The sequence below is a fragment of the Coregonus clupeaformis genome, unplaced genomic scaffold (genome assembly GCF_020615455.1).
Source record: "Coregonus clupeaformis isolate EN_2021a unplaced genomic scaffold, ASM2061545v1 scaf0154, whole genome shotgun sequence".
Lineage (NCBI taxonomy): Eukaryota > Metazoa > Chordata > Actinopteri > Salmoniformes > Salmonidae > Coregonus > Coregonus clupeaformis.
Window position 1 is genome coordinate 165963 of NW_025533609.1, and position 19624 is coordinate 185586.

The 19624-nt window shown below is 45.7% G+C and overlaps 1 protein-coding gene across 1 annotated transcript in view; it reads right to left on the reverse strand.

Annotated features, from left to right (window-relative positions):
* Positions 1-19624, reverse strand: part of LOC121571048 (glucosidase 2 subunit beta) — a 257435-nt gene that overhangs the window by 87234 nt on the left and 150577 nt on the right. Inside the window, exon 12 of the mRNA XM_041882290.2 lies at positions 7938-8027. Within this exon, the coding sequence (XP_041738224.1) occupies positions 7938-8027 (90 nt within the window). The remainder of the gene's footprint in view (positions 1-7937; positions 8028-19624) is intronic.

Consider the following 19624-nt stretch of genomic DNA (forward strand, 5'->3'; position numbering starts at 1 on the left):
ACTTGGGTACGTAAAATTAACTTTTTTGTGTGAAACGTTCAGAGATGTTGGGTGTTTGCAAAATTTTTAATAAATGTTCCATTAATATTTAGCAGAAAGAGAGGTGAAAAATGTTTACGTAGACCTAGTTGTATTGGGAAATAGTTAATGCTACTTAATGATGATTCACACAGAACTGCCTCCTGAGTGGCGCAGTGGTCTAAGGCACTGCATCGCAGTGCTAACTGTGCCACTAGAGATCCTGGTTCGAATCCAGGCTCTGTCGCAGCCGGCCGCGACCGGGAGACTCATGGGCGGCGCACAATTGGCCCAGCGTCGTCCAGGGTAGGGGAGGGAATGGCCGGCAGGGATGTAGCCCAGTTGATAGAGCATGGCGTTTGCAACGCCAGGGTTGTGGGTTCGTTTCCCACGGGGGGCCAGTATAAAAAAAAAAATGTATTCACTAACTGTAAGTCGCTCTGGATAAGAGCGTCTGCTAAATGACTAAAATGTAAAAATGTAAAATGTAACTACCGTATTGGTCCGAATATAAGACGACCCTGATTATAAGACGACCCCCCGTTTTTCAACACAAACATTTAGAAAAACAGATTTGCAGACTAGATTTGCCGAACAAAGAACTTCATTTTATTTTAAAATAACAATATTAAAAACACAGTGAATTAAACACAAAGGCAAACTATGTACAGTATGATTCAAAATTAATATCAAGCAATAATAAAGCAACATTTTTAAATAACAGAGAAAATACAGGCCACACATTTAACTAAACTTAACAAAAATTCGCCAAACTTCTCCTCCGATGTCTCTCTATCCCTCACACACGTCCTCTGCCCCGCTGTGTTCGCTCTCGCTGTCATCGCTCCCCAGCTGCTCCGCTTCCACCGGCTCCTCCCAAAGCACGTCGTCCTCGCTGCCGTCCAATGCATTTGAGATGCAACATTTTTAAAGCCATCGATGATGCTCTGTGAGGGAATAGCATCCCATGCATGCAGGATCCATTCACACAGTAGACTTCTCTCCGAAGTCTGACGGCAGGCGTTGAGCCAAACTCGTTCTCCGTCTAGTGACAGTCCATTACGCCGCATCATCTCTACGACACCAGCCGAGGCTGGCTTTAAATCCAGTGATGTTGAGCTCTCTGGCGATTTCCAGGGCCTTAACCTGGATGACAGCTCTGGTAATGGGCATTCCCTCACTTCTTTTTTCCCTGACATATTCAAAACCCTCCGGTCAACCTCAATGAAACGACCACTTTGAGGACCACGGAAGGATTTTCGCTGACTGTTAGCATCTTTTAGACGTTGTTTTTCTGCTCGCCATCTTCTTACATTACACTCAGTGACCCCGAATGTCTTGGCAGCTTGGCAGTTGTTAGATGACTCTGCCTTATTGACAACCATTATTTTGAAATTGGCATCATAGCTCCTCCGCTGTTGTTTATTGACCTGGCCCACTTTTGAGCCACTTGTCTCTAAATGGTCAGCCTGTCTTTCCATCTTTAAACACCGGTAACGGGCTGGTTGTTAAGGACGCCTCTTCCCTCCGTCCGGAACGAATTTTTGGCGCCATCTGTGCCCGCGAATGTGTATTGACATTTAAAGGGAGCGCCGAAGAAGAGAAACTGCGCTCTGAATACTAGACCCCGAATATAAGACGACCCGACTTTTTTGGACCTATTTCGAGGGGAAAAAAGGCCGTCTTATATTCGGACCAATACGGTACTTCTCAGATTTGGGTTGTTTGTGGCCTGTGGAGAAATTGATTTATATCAAAGCAATTTGAAGTGCACCTCTATACTGCATTCAACTACTAATCTCACCATTAATCTAGTCTACTTGAAAGTGTTTGACAACAAAAGGAAATGTTTCCCTTTGAAATCCAAGTAATTATATATTGTCCCTGAGAGAAGGCTCAAAAACTAGAATAGGGGAAATGATTCATACTGACGTACTGTATGAGGCGATCAAACAAATCAACAAGGAGGAGTTGAGACTGAACATTCTTCAAATCAACAAGGAGGAGTTGAGACTGAACATTCTTCAAATCAACAAGGAGGAGTTGAGACTGAACATTCTTCAAATCAACAAGGAGAAGTTGAGACTGAACATTCTTCTAAATCAACAAGGAGGAGTTGAGACTGAACATTCTTCAAATCAACAAGGAGGAGTTGAGACTGAACATTCTTCAAAATCAACAAGGAGGAGTTGAGACTGAACATTCTTCAAATCAACAAGGAGGAGTTGAGACTGAACATTCTTCAAATCAACAAGGAGGAGTTGAGACTGAACATTCTTCAAATCAACAAGGAGAAGTTGAGACTGAACATTCTTCAAAATCAACAAGGAGGAGTTGAGACTGAACATTCTTCAAATCAACAAGGAGGAGTTGAGACTGAACATTCTTCAAATCAACAAGGAGGAGTTGAGACTGAACATTCTTCAAATCAACAAGGAGGAGTTGAGACTGAACATTCTTCAAATCAACAAGGAGGAGTTGAGACTGAACATTCTTCAAATCAACAAGGAGGAGTTGAGACTGAACATTCTTCAAATCAACAAGGAGGAGTTGAGTTCTTATGAACAGTATCTAAAGAGTAAACTGAGCTGAATTTAGTGTGTGTGTGTGTGTGTGTGTGTGTGTAAGAGAGTATGTGTGAGTGGAGTGTATGTGTGTGTGTCTGTGTTTGTGAGCGAGAGAGAGTATGTATGTGTGTATGAGAGAGAGAGAGAGAGAGAGAGAGAGAGAGAGAGAGAGAGAGAGAGAGAGAGAGAGAGTATGTATGAGAGAGAGAGAGAGAGAGAGAGAGAGAGAGAGAGAGAATGTGTGAGTGGAGTGTATGTGTGTGTGTCTGTGTTTGTGAGCGAGAGAGAGTATGTATGTGTGTATGAGAGAGAGAGAGAGAGAGAGAGAGAGAGAGAGAGAGAGAGAGAGAGAGTCACGATCGTTGACACATGATGAAGCGGACCAAGGCGCAGCGTTGAAGGTGAACATATTATTTATTTAGAATGATCACACGATCAAAACGATAACGTGACGTCTACGGTATAACACAAACCAAATCAGAACAAGATCCCACAAAGAATAGCTGAAAACAGCCTACCTAAGTATGGCTCCCAATCAGAGACAACGAGCAACAGCTGCCTCTGATTGGGAACCACCCTGACCAACATAGATCTATATGATCTAGAACAAAACCCAAAACATAGAAAACACAACATAGAAGCTACCCCGAGAAACTAAACATAGAAAATCCACACCCTGGCTCAACATTTCAGAGATCCCCAGAGCCAGGGCGTGACAGTACCCCCCCCCAACAGAACACCACAGGGGAGGGACCGGGTGGGCACTCCGCCTTGGCGGCGGATCCGGCTCTGGGCATGATCCCCACTCCCTCTCTAACCCCCCACAGTACCCCTGGTCCGGTCTGACCCTGCTGGCCGGAGCTGGACTGACCACTGGTGGAGCGGATTGCTCTAGCTCCGACGTGAAGCATCTGACCGGTGCCGGACCAGCCACCGGTGGAACAGGCACGGGCCGTGCCGACTGGCCGACGCACACCACTGGCTTGGTGTGGGGAGCAGGAGCGGGCCGAGCCGGGCTGTCGAAGCGCACCCCCTGACTTGGTGCGGGGAACAGGCACGGAGCCGTGCCGGACTGACGCACGCACACCACTGGCTTGGTGTGGGGAGCAGGAGCGGGCCGAGCCGGCTGCTCGAAGCGCACCCCTGACTTGGTGCGGGGAACAGGCACGGGCCGTGCCGGACTCACGACGCACACCACTGGCTTGGTGTGGGGAGCAGGAGCGAGCCGAGCCGGCTGTCGGGGCGCACCCCTGACTTGGTGCGGGGAGCAGGAACGGGCTGAGCCGGACTGACGACGCACACCACTGGCTTGGTGTGGGGAGCAGGAGCGGGCCGAGCCGGTTGTCGGGCGCACCCCCTGACTTGGTGCGGGGAGCAGGAACGGGCCGAGCCGGGCTGACGGCGCACCACTGACTTGGTGCGGGGAGCAGGAACGGGCTGAGCCGGGCTGTCGAAGCGCACCCCTGACTTGGTGCGGGGAGCAGGAACGGGCTGAGCCGGACTGACGACGCACACCACTGGCTTGGTGTGGGGAGCAGGAGCGGGCCGAGCCGGGCTGTCGAAGCGCACCCCTGACTTGGTGCGGGGAACAGGCACGGGCCGTGCCGGACTCACGACGCACACCACTGGCTTGGTGTGGGGAGCAGGAGCGGGCCGAGCCGGGCTGTCGAGCGCACCCCTGACTTGGTGCGGGGAACAGGCACGGGCCGTGCCGGACTGACGCACGCACACCACTGGCTTGGTGTGGGGAGCAGGAGCGGGCCGAGCCGGGTTGTCGAGCGCACCCCTGACTTGGTGCGGGGAGCAGGAACGGGCTGAGCCGGACTGACGACGCACACCACTGGCTTGGTGTGGGGAGCAGGAGCGGCCGAGCCGGGCTGTCGGGCGCACCCCTGACTTGGTGCGGGGAGCAGGAACGGGCCGAGCCGGTTGACGGCGCACCACTGACTTGGTGCGGGGAGCAGGAACGGACGCGTGCCGGGCTGACGAAACGCACCACTGACTTGGTGCGAAGTGGCAGGAACAGGCCGGACCCTACTGGGAACACACACCACTGGCCCTACGTGGGGATCAGGAACAGGCCGGACCGGACTGGCAACACACGCCAGTACCTCTCGCCGTGCCTCTACAACCTCCTTCCCCCTGGTGACCAGTGACTCCCGTAACCTGGCGTCCTCCTGCTGCCCCGTCGTCCACGGGCGTTAGCCCCCCTAAAAAAATGTATGGGCTTCACTCCTACCCGGGCCAAGGGCCTCCATCCCTCTTGCCAGACTCGCACTCATCTCCTCCCACGTCCATCCTCTCTCCTCGTCACGCTGCTTGATCCAGTCAAGGTGGGATCTTCTGTCACGATCGTTGACACATGATGAAGCGGACCAAGGCGCAGCGTTGAAGGTGAACATATTATTTATTTAGAATGATCACACGATCAAAACGATAACGTGACGTCTACGGTATAACACAAACCAAATCAGAACAAGATCCCACAAAGAATAGCTGAAAACAGCCTACCTAGTATGGCTCCCAATCAGAGACAACGAGCAACAGCTGCCTCTGATTGGGAACCACCCTGACCAACATAGATCTATATGATCTAGAACAAAACCCAAAACATAGAAAACACAACATAGAAGCTACCCCGAGAAACTAAACATAGAAAATCCACACCCTGGCTCAACATTTCAGAGTCCCCAGAGCGAGGGCGTGACAGAGAGAGAGAGAGAGAGAGAGAGAGAGAGCGAGAGAGAGAGAGAGAGAGAGAGAGAGAGAGAGAGAGTATGTGTGTGCGGGGGGCTCTATGTGTCTCAATCAGCGTATTTTATTTCCTTGCTCCATCAGGACTATCTAATACACTGAGCCACTCATTACACTCCCATCATCGTCTCAGAATGATCCTCCACCGACGCTCTCGCACGAGTACGAAATGAATTCCATTTATTTAAATAATGTACAACTTATTAGTTATATTAAAGATAGGCAGTGTATGGGTTCCCAGAGCTCACTTTTACCACTCCAGGCTTTTCTCTCCAATGTTGGCTGCTGTTCAGAAAAAAGGGAGAGAGCAATTTAATCAAAAGAGAGAGGCATCTAAACACAAGGGAGGTGGATGTGAGAAGATCTCTACTGATGATCAAAGAAGTGGGAGAGATGGAGGGATTCTTTCCATTATCGGAGAGGATTCGGAGCGGTGCTGACGGTGCACGGGAGGGGGGCACGGGGGAGTAAGACGCGAGGGCCCTGGGTTTATGTGTCTATCAATGCCACGTCTTTTCAGGATCATGGGTTCCAGGCGCATGGCGAGGATATAGGAAAGGGGACGCTTTGTGTGTTTGGCGGGTCGCTAAGGACCCTGAGCTGGTGGATACTTTGCTCTCTGGTGTCTTGGAGGAGGGAGGGAGCGTGTGACGCTATAGACCCAGGAAAGAGAGGCTACGGGGGGGTGCATAGGTAGAAGTGAGAGAAGGCCAACTGGACACAGCACTTTTTGTCTGCTGCTGTGGAACTGGGTTAAGACAACTCAAGTGGGGTGTAGAGATGCATGTGAAGAAAACATGGACAGAGAGAGAGAGAGGGGTCAAGTGGGGATGTAGGGATGTACATGAAGAAAACATGGACAGAGAGAGAGAGAGGGGTCAAGTGGGGATGTAGGGATGTACATGAAGAAAACATGGACAGAGAGAGAGAGAGGGGTCAAGTGGGGATGTAGGGATGTACATGAAGAAAACATGGACAGAGAGAGAGAGGGGTCAAGTGGGGATGTAGGGATGTACATGAAGAAAACATGGACAGAGAGAGAGAGGGGGTCAAGTGGGGATGTAGGGATGTACATGAAGAAAACATGGACAGAGAGAGAGAGAGGGGTCAAGTGGGGATGTAGGGATGTACATGAAGAAAACATGGACAGAGAGAGAGAGAGGGGTCAAGTGGGGATGTAGGGATGTACATGAAGAAAACATGGACAGAGAGAGAGAGGGGGGTCAAGTGGGGATGTAGGGATGTACATGAAGAAAACATGGACAGAGAGAGGGGTCAAGTGGGGATGTAGGGATGTACATGAAGAAAACATGGACAGAGAGAGAGAGAGGGGTCAAGTGGGGATGTAGGGATGTACATGAAGAAAACATGGACAGAGAGAGAGAGGGGTCAAGTGGGGATGTAGGGATGTACATGAAGAAAACATGGACAGAGAGAGAGAGAGGGGTCAAGTGGGGCTAAAAAACAAACAAAGCAATATTTGTTGTGTATCTAGTCCATGATGAATCCAGTAAACACGTATTCTACCTGTAGAATATCTCCAGTAAAAATGTATTCTACCTGTAGAATATCTCCAGTAAAAATGTATTCTACCTGTAGAATATCTCCAGTAAACACGTAATCTACCTGTAGAATATCTTCAGTAAACATGTATTACGTGTAGAATATCTTCAGTAAACATGTATTACGTGTAGAATATCTTCAGTAAACATGTATTCTACACGTGGCTATTATTTGAGAATATTATTATTTGCACAGTAAATGCAGCAAAAGTGTACAGAGAGAATTGGTAACAACAGATTCCGAGAAGGCCCGGAAAACGTATTTGCTGCGAGATCTCAGATAATTTTTATTTTAATCTTTCAAAATTACAACCACCCACAGGCTCAGAAAGACTCCAGCTGGCAAGAAATTACTGAAGAGAACAGATTCTACACAGACTGGGGCCATAGGGAGACGGGCAGGGAAGGGAAAGAAGCCATAGTGTTGATCACATTTAAGTTTATTTAGCTACTTAGCTTCTCCAGGGTGACTTACAGTTCTACACAATTGTCTATTCTGCTGGATATTTACCCGAGTTGGCTCAGGTTGACTGAGACTGACCTGCAAACCTCTGATTTGTGTTTTTATATCATCTTTATTTATACAGGATAGTCTCACTGAGATAAAATCTATTTTGCAAGAGAGACCCTGATCCAGAAGCACAAATATCATCATGTCTAAATACAATGAGGCTCTAGGGTCTATGGGTGCTTTCAGTATGAATAGTACCTTTCAGTTTGATATCCATTGTGTACGTCGGAATGTATTCCCCTTCAACCCGCCATCTTATTGACCATGTCAACTATAATTTTTCAACAGTCAAGTTTCCTTACTGAGTGTGGCACTCGATGAGTGAAGACAATAAAGTATATCTGGTGTCTGAAGACATTAACAATAACCATTGTTCCAATTCATTACTTTCACCATACCAAAGACCGGTTTTCCACGGTAGGTTTTCCACTGAATGTAATAGGTTCATAAGTTGCTGCCAACCAAAAATAATGCAACTATAAAACCCTAGGGTCGAGTTAAGGGTTAAATTGAAAAGGTACTTACTCATGAACCTTCAGCTGGAAACATTGGTTATGCAGGGAGAGAAACTCTCTCTCTGATCCGTAGTCAATGGAAAGTTTCTCCCTTAAGTCCCTTTGGGGAAAAAACATTTTAAAAGAGAAAGCAATTACTCTTTAACACTCTTTAACATTTTTTTACTTTTGATGAGTTAATAACAATGACCTTGCATAAATGAAACTAGTCCCATGTGTTACTGTGAGACAAATCTGAAGGACTTTGATGCTAAACGACCCACAGAACTAAATACAACACTAATGTTAATCATATGCATCTCTATACATGGGACATACAGGGTAGATTTTTAGCAGTGGCATATTAAAACCAATAACATACAGTAAGTTAACATTATACCAAATACCAAAGACACAGATCAAAAGACCTGGCTCTTTAAAGAAAGAAACTTCCTGATTTATGGAAGACACATTTAATTCAAGAACATCAGTGAGATTGGAACAAATGTGTCACTTAATTAATTGACGTAAAACCGATTGAACTGTTGTTATATTTTCTGTCACATTTCATTTCCGAGTGGCGCAGCGGTCTAAGGCACTGCATCTCAGTGCTTGAGGCGTCACTACAGACCCCCCTGGTTCGATCCCAGGCTGTGTCACAACCGGCCGTGACCGGGAGTCCCATAGGGCGGCGCACAATTGGCCCAGCGTTATCCGGGTTAGGGGAGGGTTTGGCCGGGGGGGGGGCTTTACTTGGCTCATCGCGCTCTAGCGACTCCTTGTGGTGGGCCGGGCGCCTGCAGGCTGACCTCGGTCGTCAGTTGAATGGTGTTTCCTCTGACACATTGGTGCAGCTGGCTTCCGGGTTAAGCAGGCGGGTGTTAAGAAGCGTGGTTAGGCGGGTCATGTTTCGGAGGACGCATGACTCGACTTTCGCCTCTCCTGAGCCCGTTGGGGAGTTGCAGCGATGAGACAAGATCATAATTGGATATAATGAAATTGGGGAGAAAAACGGGGTAAATAAAAACATATGTATATTTTTACATTTTAGTCATTTAGCAGACGCTCTTATCCAGAGCGACTTACAGTTAGTGCATACATTATTAGATTTTTTCATACTACCCCCCCATTAAACTAAAGGATAGGGTTAACAGCCTCATCCCTTTCAGCTCATGCTGACGTTGTAACTTCCTCCTCACATTTACAACTTTGAGTAACTGTGGCCACTTGAACTGTGCTAGACGCAGATGACGTGCCCCTTTCAGACGAATTGGTATGCAATGTCAACAATTATCAGGCCTGGGCAGAGTAGCTCTGAACACAGGAACGGAGCCCGTATCTCTCACTGTGCAAAGGTCCATTTCAATATTTATGATACGCAAATGCTAATGTATTTTGGTTGAGGCGGGCCACTCTCTTTGGACTGATAAGGTGGGGTGGAGCGGTGCCTCACACTAAGGTCACGAAGGCAATTGTGTGTGTGTGTGTGTGTGTGTGTGTGTGTGTGTGTGTGTGTATGTGCTTGTGAACTTTTCTGTAGGGTCCTTGCTGTACTGCGCTCCACCCAGCACTGGTGGAAAGTGTGCCGTCCACAACGATCATAGCCCCATTACAGCCCTGCTTAGCGATCATAGCCCCATTACAGCCCTGCTTAGCGACCATAGCCCCATTACAGCCCTGCTTAGCGACCATAGCCCCATTACAGCCCTGCTTAGCGATCATAGCCCCATTACAGCCCTGCTTAGCGATCATAGCCCCATTACAGCCCTGCTTAGCGATCATAGCCCCATTACAGCCCTGCTTAGCGATCACAGCCCCATTACAGCCCTGCTTAGCGATCATAGCCCCATTACAGCCCTGCTTAGCGATCATAGCCCCATTACAGCCCTGCTTAGCGATCATAGCCCCATTACAGCCCTGCTTAGCGACCATAGCCCCAAGGCCGAAGCAATGGAAATAACAGATTACATAGTACTGTAATGTACTGTACTGTAATGACGAGCAGGGCTGTAATGTACTGTACTGTAATGACAAGCAGGGCTGTAATGTACTGTACTGTAATGACAAGCAGGGCTGTAATGTACTGGGCTGTAATGACAATCAGGGCTGTAATGTACTGTAATGACAAGCAGGGCTGTAATGTACTGTACTGTAATGACAAGCAGGGCTGTAATGTACTGTACTGTAATGACAAGCATGGCTGTAATGTACTGTACTGTAATGACAAGCAGGGCTGTAATGTACTGTAATGTAATGACAAGCAGGGCTGTAATGTACTGTAATGAAGAGCAGGGCTGTAATGTAATGTACTGTAATGACAAGCAGGGCTGTAATGTACTGTAATGACAAGCAGGGCTGTAATGTACTGTACTGTAATGACAAGCAGGGCTGTAATGTACTGTACTGTAATGACAAGCATGGCTGTAATGTACTGTACTATAATGACAAGCAGGGCTGTAATGTACTGTACTATAATGACAAGCAGGGCTGTAATGTACTGTAATGACAAGCAGGGCTGTAATGTACTGTACTGTAATGACAAGCATGGCTGTAATGTACTGTACTATAATGACAAGCATGGCTGTAATGTACTGTACTATAATGACAAGCAGGGCTGTAATGTACTGTACTGTAATGACAAGCAGGGCTGTAATGTACTGTACTGTAATGACAAGCAGGGCTGTAATCTACTGTACTGTAATGACAAGCAGGGCTGTAATGTACTGTAATATAATGACAAGCAGGGCTGTAATGTACTGTACTGTAATGACAAGCAGGCTGTAATGTACTGTACTGTAATGACAAGCAGGGCTGTAATGTACTGTAATGACAAGCAGGGCTGTAATGTACTGTACTATAATGACAAGCAGGGCTGTAATGTACTGTACTGTAATGACAAGCAGGGCTGTAATGTACTGTACTGTAATGACAAGCAGGGCTGTAATGTAATGTACTGTAATGACAAGCAGGGCTGTAATGTACTGTACTGTAATGACAAGCAGGGCTGTAATGTACTGTACTATAATGACAAGCAGGGCTGTAATGTAATGTAATGACAAGCAGGGCTGTAATGTACTGTACTGTAATGACAAAGCAGGGCTGTAATGTACTGTACTGTAATGACAAGCGGGGCTGTAATGTACTGGGCTGTAATGACAAGCAGGGCTGTAATGTACTGTACTATAATGACAAGCAGGGCTGTAATGTACTGTACTATAATGACAAGCAGGGCTGTAATGTACTGTAATGACAAGCAGAGCTGTAATGTACTGTACTGTAATGACAAGCAGGGCTATAATGTACTGTACTGTAATGACAAGCAGGGCTGTAATGTACTGTACTATAATGACAAGCAGGGCTGTAATGTACTGTACTATAATGACAAGCAGGGCTGTAATGTACTGTAATGACAAGCAGGGCTGTAATGTACTGTAATGACAAGCAGGGCTGTAATGTACTGTACTGTAATGACAAGCAGGGCTGTAATGTACTGTACTGTAATGACAAGCAGGGGCTGTAATGTACTGTACTGTAATGACAAGCAGGGCTGTAATGTACTGTACTGTAATGACAAGCAGGGCTGTAATGTACTGTAATATAATGACAAGCAGGGCTGTAATGTACTGTACTATAATGACAAGCAGGGCTGTAATGTACTGTAATGACAAGCAGGGCTGTAATGTACTGTACTGTAATGACAAGCAGGGCTGTAATGTACTGTACTATAATGACAAGCAGGGCTGTAATGTACTGTACTATAATGACAAGCAGGACTGTAATGTACTGTAATGACAAGCAGAGCTGTAATGTACTGTACTGTAATGACAAGCAGGGCTATAATGTACTGTACTATAATGACAAGCAGGGCTGTAATGTACTGTACTGTAATGACAAGCAGGGCTGTAATGTACTGTACTGTAATGACAAGCAGGGCTGTAATGTACTGTACTATAATGACAAGCAGGGCTGTAATGTACTGTACTATAATGACAAGCAGGGCTGTAATGTACTGTACTGTAATGACAAGCAGGGCTGTAATGTACTGTACTATAATGACAAGCAGGGCTGTAATGTACTGTACTGTAATGACAAGCAGGGCTGTAATGTACTGTACTATAATGACAAGCAGGGCTGTAATGTACTGTACTGTAATGACAAGCAGGGCTGTAATGTACTGGGCTGTAATGACAAGCAGGGCTTTAATGTACTGGGCTGTAATGACAATCAGGGCTGTAATGTACTGTAATGACAAGCAGGGCTGTAATGTACTGTACTGTAATGACAAGCAGGGATGTAATGTACTGTACTGTAATGACAAGCATGGCTGTAATGTACTGTACTGTAATGACAAGCAGGGCTGTAATGTACTGTAATGTAATGACAAGCAGGGCTGTAATGTACTGTAATGAAGAGCAGGGCTGTAATGTAATGTACTGTAATGACAAGCAGGGCTGTAATGTACTGTAATGACAAGCAGGGCTGTAATGTACTGTAATGACAAGCAGGGCTGTAATGTACTGTACTGTAATGACAAGCAGGGCTGTAATGTACTGTACTGTAATGACAAGCATGGCTGTAATGTACTGTACTATAATGACAAGCAGGGCTGTAATGTACTGTACTATAATGACAAGCAGGGCTGTAATGTACTGTAATGACAAGCAGGGCTGTAATGTACTGTACTGTAATGACAAGCATGGCTGTAATGTACTGTACTATAATGACAAGCAGGGCTGTAATGTACTGTACTATAATGACAAGCAGGGCTGTAATGTACTGTACTGTAATGACAAGCAGGGCTGTAATGTACTGTACTGTAATGACAAGCAGGGCTGTAATCTACTGTACTGTAATGACAAGCAGGGCTGTAATGTACTGTAATATAATGACAAGCAGGGCTGTAATGTACTGTACTGTAATGACAAGCAGGCTGTAATGTACTGTACTGTAATGACAAGCAGGGCTGTAATGTACTGTAATGACAAGCAGGGCTGTAATGTACTGTACTATAATGACAAGCAGGGCTGTAATGTACTGTACTGTAATGACAAGCAGGGCTGTAATGTACTGTACTGTAATGACAAGCAGGGCTGTAATGTAATGTACTGTAATGACAAGCAGGGCTGTAATTTACTGTACTGTAATGACAAGCAGGGCTGTAATGTACTGTACTATAATGACAAGCAGGGCTGTAATGTAATGTAATGACAAGCAGGGCTGTAATGTACTGTACTGTAATGACAAGCAGGGCTGTAATGTACTGTACTGTAATGACAAGCGGGGCTGTAATGTACTGGGCTGTAATGACAAGCAGGGCTGTAATGTACTGTACTATAATGACAAGCAGGGCTGTAATGTACTGTACTATAATGACAAGCAGGGCTGTAATGTACTGTAATGACAAGCAGAGCTGTAATGTACTGTACTGTAATGACAAGCAGGGCTATAATGTACTGTACTGTAATGACAAGCAGGGCTGTAATGTACTGTACTATAATGACAAGCAGGGCTGTAATGTACTGTACTATAATGACAAGCAGGGCTGTAATGTACTGTAATGACAAGCAGGGCTGTAATGTACTGTAATGACAAGCAGGGCTGTAATGTACTGTACTGTAATGACAAGCAGGGCTGTAATGTACTGTACTGTAATGACAAGCAGGGCTGTAATGTACTGTACTGTAATGACAAGCAGGGCTGTAATGTACTGTACTGTAATGACAAGCAGGGCTGTAATGTACTGTAATATAATGACAAGCAGGGCTGTAATGTACTGTACTATAATGACAAGCAGGGCTGTAATGTACTGTAATGACAAGCAGGGCTGTAATGTACTGTACTGTAATGACAAGCAGGGCTGTAATGTACTGTACTATAATGACAAGCAGGGCTGTAATGTACTGTACTATAATGACAAGCAGGACTGTAATGTACTGTAATGACAAGCAGAGCTGTAATGTACTGTACTGTAATGACAAGCAGGGCTATAATGTACTGTACTATAATGACAAGCAGGGCTGTAATGTACTGTACTGTAATGACAAGCAGGGCTGTAATGTACTGTACTGTAATGACAAGCAGGGCTGTAATGTACTGTACTATAATGACAAGCAGGGCTGTAATGTACTGTACTATAATGACAAGCAGAGCTGTAATGTACTGTACTGTAATGACAAGCAGGGCTGTAATGTACTGTACTATAATGACAAGCATGGCTGTAATGTACTGTACTGTAATGACAAGCAGGGCTGTAATGTACTGTAATGACAAGCAGAGCTGTAATGTACTGTACTGTAATGACAAGCAGGGCTGTAATGTACTGTACTGTAATGACAAGCAGGGCTGTAATGTACTGTACTATAATGACAAGCAGGGCTGTAATGTACTGTACTGTAATGACAAGCAGGGCTGTAATGTACTGGGCTGTAATGACAAGCAGGGCTGTAATGTACTGTACTGTAATGACAAGCAGGGCTGTAATGTACTGTACTGTAATGACAAGCAGGGCTGTAATGTACTGTACTGTAATGACAAGCAGGGCTGTAATGTACTGTACTGTAATGACAAGCAGGGCTGTAATGTACTGTACTGTAATGACAAGCAGGGCTGTAATGTACTGTACTGTAATGACAAGCAGGGCTGTAATGTACTGTACTGTAATGACAAGCAGGGCTGTAATGTACTGTACTGTAATGCCAAGCAGGGCTGTAATGTACTGTACTGTAATGACAAGCAGGGCTGTAATCTACTGTACTGTAATGACAAGCAGGGCTGTAATGTACTGTACTGTAATGACAAGCAGGGCTGTAATGTACTGTACTGTAATGACAAGCAGGGCTGTAATGGGCCAATCTTTTTGGCCCTATAACAAAGAACAAACAGCAAAAACATATACATGATCAAATACGAATCTTAGAATCAACTATTAAAGACTACCACAACCCACTGGATTCTCCAATTACATTGAATGAACTACAGGACAAAATACAAACCCTCCAATCCAAAAAGGCCTGTGGTGTTGATGGTATCCTCAATGAAATGATAAAATATACAGACCACAAATTCCAATTGGCTATACTTAAACTCTTTAACACCATCCTTAGCTCTGGCATCTTCCCCAATATTTGGAACCAAGGACTGATCACCACAATCAACAAAAGTGGAGACAAATTTGACCCCAATAACTACCGTGGGATATGCGTCAACAGCAACCTTGGGAAAATCCTCTGCATTATCATTAACAGCAGACTCGTACATTTCCTTAGTGAAAACAATGTACTGAGCAAATGTCAAATTGGCTTTTTACCAAATTACTGTACGACAGACCACGTATTCACCCTGCACACCCTAATTGACAAACAAACAAGCCATTGTTGATTTCAAAAAAGCTTTTGACTCAATTTGGCATGAGGGTCTGCTATACAAATTGATGGAAAGTGGTGTTGGGGGAAAAACATACGACATTATAAAATCCATGTACACAAACAACACGTGTGCAGTTAAAATGGGCAAAAAACACACATTTCTTTCCACAGGGCCGTGGGTTGAGACAGGGATGCAGTTTAAGCCCCACCCTGTTCAACATATATATCAACGAATTGGTGAGGGCACTAGAACAGTCTGCAGCACCCGGCCTCACCCTACTAGAATCTGAAGTCAAATGTCTACTGTTTGTTGATGATATGGTGCTTCTGTCACCAACCAAGGAGGGCCTACAGCAGCACCTAGATCTTCTGCACAGATTCTGTCGGACCTGGGACAGTAAATCTCAGTAAGACAAAAATAATGGTGTTCCAACTAAGGTCCAGTTGCCAGGACCACAAACACAAACAGACCCACAGAGCCCAAGGACAGCAACACAATTAGACCCAACCAAATCATGAGAAAACAAAAAGATAATTACTTGACACACTGAAAAGAATAAAATAAAAAAACTGAGCAAACTAGAATGCTACTTGGCCCTAAACAGAGAGTACACAGTGGCAGAATACCTGACAACTGTGACTGACCCAAAATTAAGGAAAGCTTTGACTATGCACAGACTCAGTGAGCATAGCCTTGCTATTGAGAAAGGCCGCCATAGGCAGACCTGGTTCTCAACAGAAGATAGGCTATGTTCACAATGCCTACAAAATGAGGTAATTTGACAAGGGGCATCATTAGACTAGGGGCATCATTAGACCAGGGGTATCATTAGACTAGGGGTATCATTAGACTAGGGGTATCATTAGACTAGGGGTATCATTAGACTAGGGGTATCATTAGACTAGGGGTATCATTAGACTAGGGGTATCATTAGACTAGGGGTATCATTAGACTAGGGGTATCATTAGACTAGGGGTATCATTAGACCAGGGGTATCATTAGACTAGGGGCATCATTAGACCAGGGGTATCATTAGACTAGGGGCATCATTAGACTAGGGGTATCATTAGACTAGGGGCATCATTAGACTAGGGGTATCATTAGACTAGGGGCATCATTAGACTAGGGGTATCATTAGACTAGGGGTATCATTAGACTAGGGGTATCATTAGACTAGGGGTATCATTAGACTAGGGGCATCATTAGACTAGAGGGTATCATTAGACTAGGGGTATCATTAGACTAGGGGCATCATTAGACTAGGGGCATCATTAGACTAGGGGCATCATTAGACTAGGGGCATCATTAGACTAGGGGTATCATTTGACTAGGGGCATCATTAGACTAGGGGCATCATTAGACTAGGGGCATCATTAGACTAGGGGTATCATTAGACTAGGGGTATCATTAGACTAGGGGTATCATTAGACTAGGGGTATCATTAGACTAGGGGCATCATTAGACTAGGGGCATCATTTGACTAGGGGCATCATTAGACTAGGGGTATCATTAGACTAGGGGTATCATTAGACTAGGGGCATCATTAGACTAGGGGCATCATTAGACTAGGGGTATCATTTGACTAGGGGCATCATTTGACCAGGGGCATTCAAAGCAAGGTGGAAAATTAGGAAGTAGAACAACTGGAGTCATGCCAGAATATTTTTCTTCTCTCACACAGGCTTCCTTTTCATTAAAAAAGCTTGACCTTTCCACAACTCTCTGATTGTAGCTGCCTATCTCCTGTCTCCCCACTGTAATGAACAGTTTGCCAGCCCCGGGTCTACAGTACAGTAGCAGCTCCCTATCAACACTGGCTGTCTGGCTCGCTGTCTGGCTGGCTGTCTGGCTGGCTGGCTGTCTGGCTGTCTGGCTGTCAGTGGCTTTTTTCCACTGTTTGATCATGCTGGAACATGCATTCCTATGTGGTATTATTGCATGTTAGCAAGTGTGTGTTTTGTGCTCAATAGTATGCATGACATGTTCCAAGATGGCATAGCAGTGCGGTCGTGTTTTCTGTAGTGTCCTCATATAAATAGCCTGTTTTTTTTTTTTTTTTTTCGTATATATTTCTCAATCTCACTTTCCATCCTTTAACTAAATATACTTTCCTGCAACCCGCCTCATCCAATGTGGAACGGATTCTGTTGTTTCTTCATACATTTTTATCCAGAACCTCTGACTGAAACTAGCCAGTTAGCCAGCTAACTAGCTACTTGCTATTAGCCACCGTTAGCGGTCTTCACCATTGTCCGTGGCCGTGGCCTGCACTACCTACCAGCCAGCTCTAGCCTGGACAATTGTCGGCCAGTCTGCACAGTCTGCATAGCGCGCTATCGAGCCAGAGCATATCGGATTTTCTGATGGAATCACTGAATCACTGAACCTTAACACCGGATCATCGCAACTAGCTAGTTGCAACCGAATGGCTGTTGTCGTTGTTGGCTAATCACCACTGTCCTGAGCTAACCCCAGTTAGCCTTGAGCTAGCCTCGAGCCAAGCCCATCTCCCGGCTATCTACCTCTCTGTCAACCGGATGGGACCTCCTGGTGTTGACACGGAGCCCCGCCGATCCATCACGACTGGTCTGCCGACGTAATCGTCTGATGTGGTTTCAACAGGCTTCCCGTTGAAGATCCATCTGCTAGCCCCGGCCCGCTAGCACACGCAATCAACAGCCGTGCCTGTAGCGTAGCAGCCACTGAACTGCTCCTGGACTTACTTATTGCTGTTCACTGGACTTTATGATCACTCAGCTACACAGCTGATGCCTGCTGGACTGTTCCTTTATACGGTACCCCATCCTGTTGATCTGTTTAGCCTCAGATCAAACTTTCGTCGCCATTACCAGCTGTTGTCTTAGCTCTCTCGAATAACACCCCCCATACACGCGGAGACCGGCTCAATCGGTGCCTCCAGTGATGCTATCACTTTCATCTTTACCCAACGCTTAGGTTTACCTCCACTGTACTCATATCCTTCCATATCCTTGTCTGTACATAATGCCCTGAATCTATTCTACAACGCCCGGAAACCTGCCCCTTTTTTTCTCTGTACCCAACGCACTAGAAGACCAGTTCTTAAAGCCTTTAGCCATATCCTTATTCTACTCCTCTGTTCCTCTGGGGATGTAGAGGCTAACCCAGGCCCTGTAGCCCCCAGTATCACTCCTGCTCCCCAGGCACTATCATTTGTTGACTTCTGTAACCGCAAAAGCCTTGGTTTCTTGCATGTTAACATCAGAAGCCTCCTCCCTAAGTTTGAGTTATTCACTGCGTTAGCACACTCCGCCAACCGTGATGTTCTAGCAGTGTCTGAATCCTGGCTTAGGAAGGCCACCAAAGATTCTGAAATGTCCATTCCCAACTACAACATTTTCCGTCTAGATAGAATTGCCAAAGGGGGCGGAGTTGTAATCTACTGTAGAGATAGCCTGCAGAGCTCTATCATACTATCCAGGTCTGTGCCCAAACAGTTTGAGCTTCTACTTCTAAAAATCCACCTTTCCAGAAATAAGTCTCTCACTGTTGCTGCTTGCTACAGACCCCTCTCAGCCCCCAGCTGTGCCCTGGACACAATATGTGAATTGATTGCCCCCCATCTATCCTCAGAGTTTGTATTGCTTGGTGACCTAAACTGGGATATGCTTAACACACCGGCTGTCCTACAATCTAAACTAGATGCCCTCAATCTCACACAAATTATCAAGGAACCTACCAGGTACAACCCTAAATCCGTTAACATGGGCACCCTCATAGATATCATCCTGACCAATTTACCCTCTAAATACACCTTTGCTGTCTTCAACCAGGATCTCAGCGATCACTGCCTCTTTGCCTGCGTACGTAATGGGTTCGCGGTCAAACGACCACCCCTCATTTACATTTTACATTTTAGTTATTTAGCAGACGCTCTTATCCAGAGCGACTTACAGTTTGTGAGTGCGTACATTTGTCATACTCATCACTGTCAAACGCTCCCTAAAACACTTCAGCGAGCAGGCCTTTCTAATTGACCTGGCCCGGGTATCCTGGATGGATATTGACCTCATTCCGTCAGTAGAGGATGCCTGGTTGTTCTTTAAAAGTGCTTTCCTCTCCATCTTAAATAAGCATGCCCCATTCAAAAAATTCAGAACTAAGAACAGATATAGCCCCTGGTTCACCCCAGACTTGACAGCCCTTGACCAGCACAAATACATCCTGTGGCGTACTGCATTAGCATCTAACAGCCCCCGCGATATGCAACTTTTCAGGGAAGTCAGGAACCAATATACACAATCAGTTAGAAAAACAAAGGCTAACTTTTTCAAACAAAGATTTGCATCCTGTAGCACTAACTCCAAAAAGTTT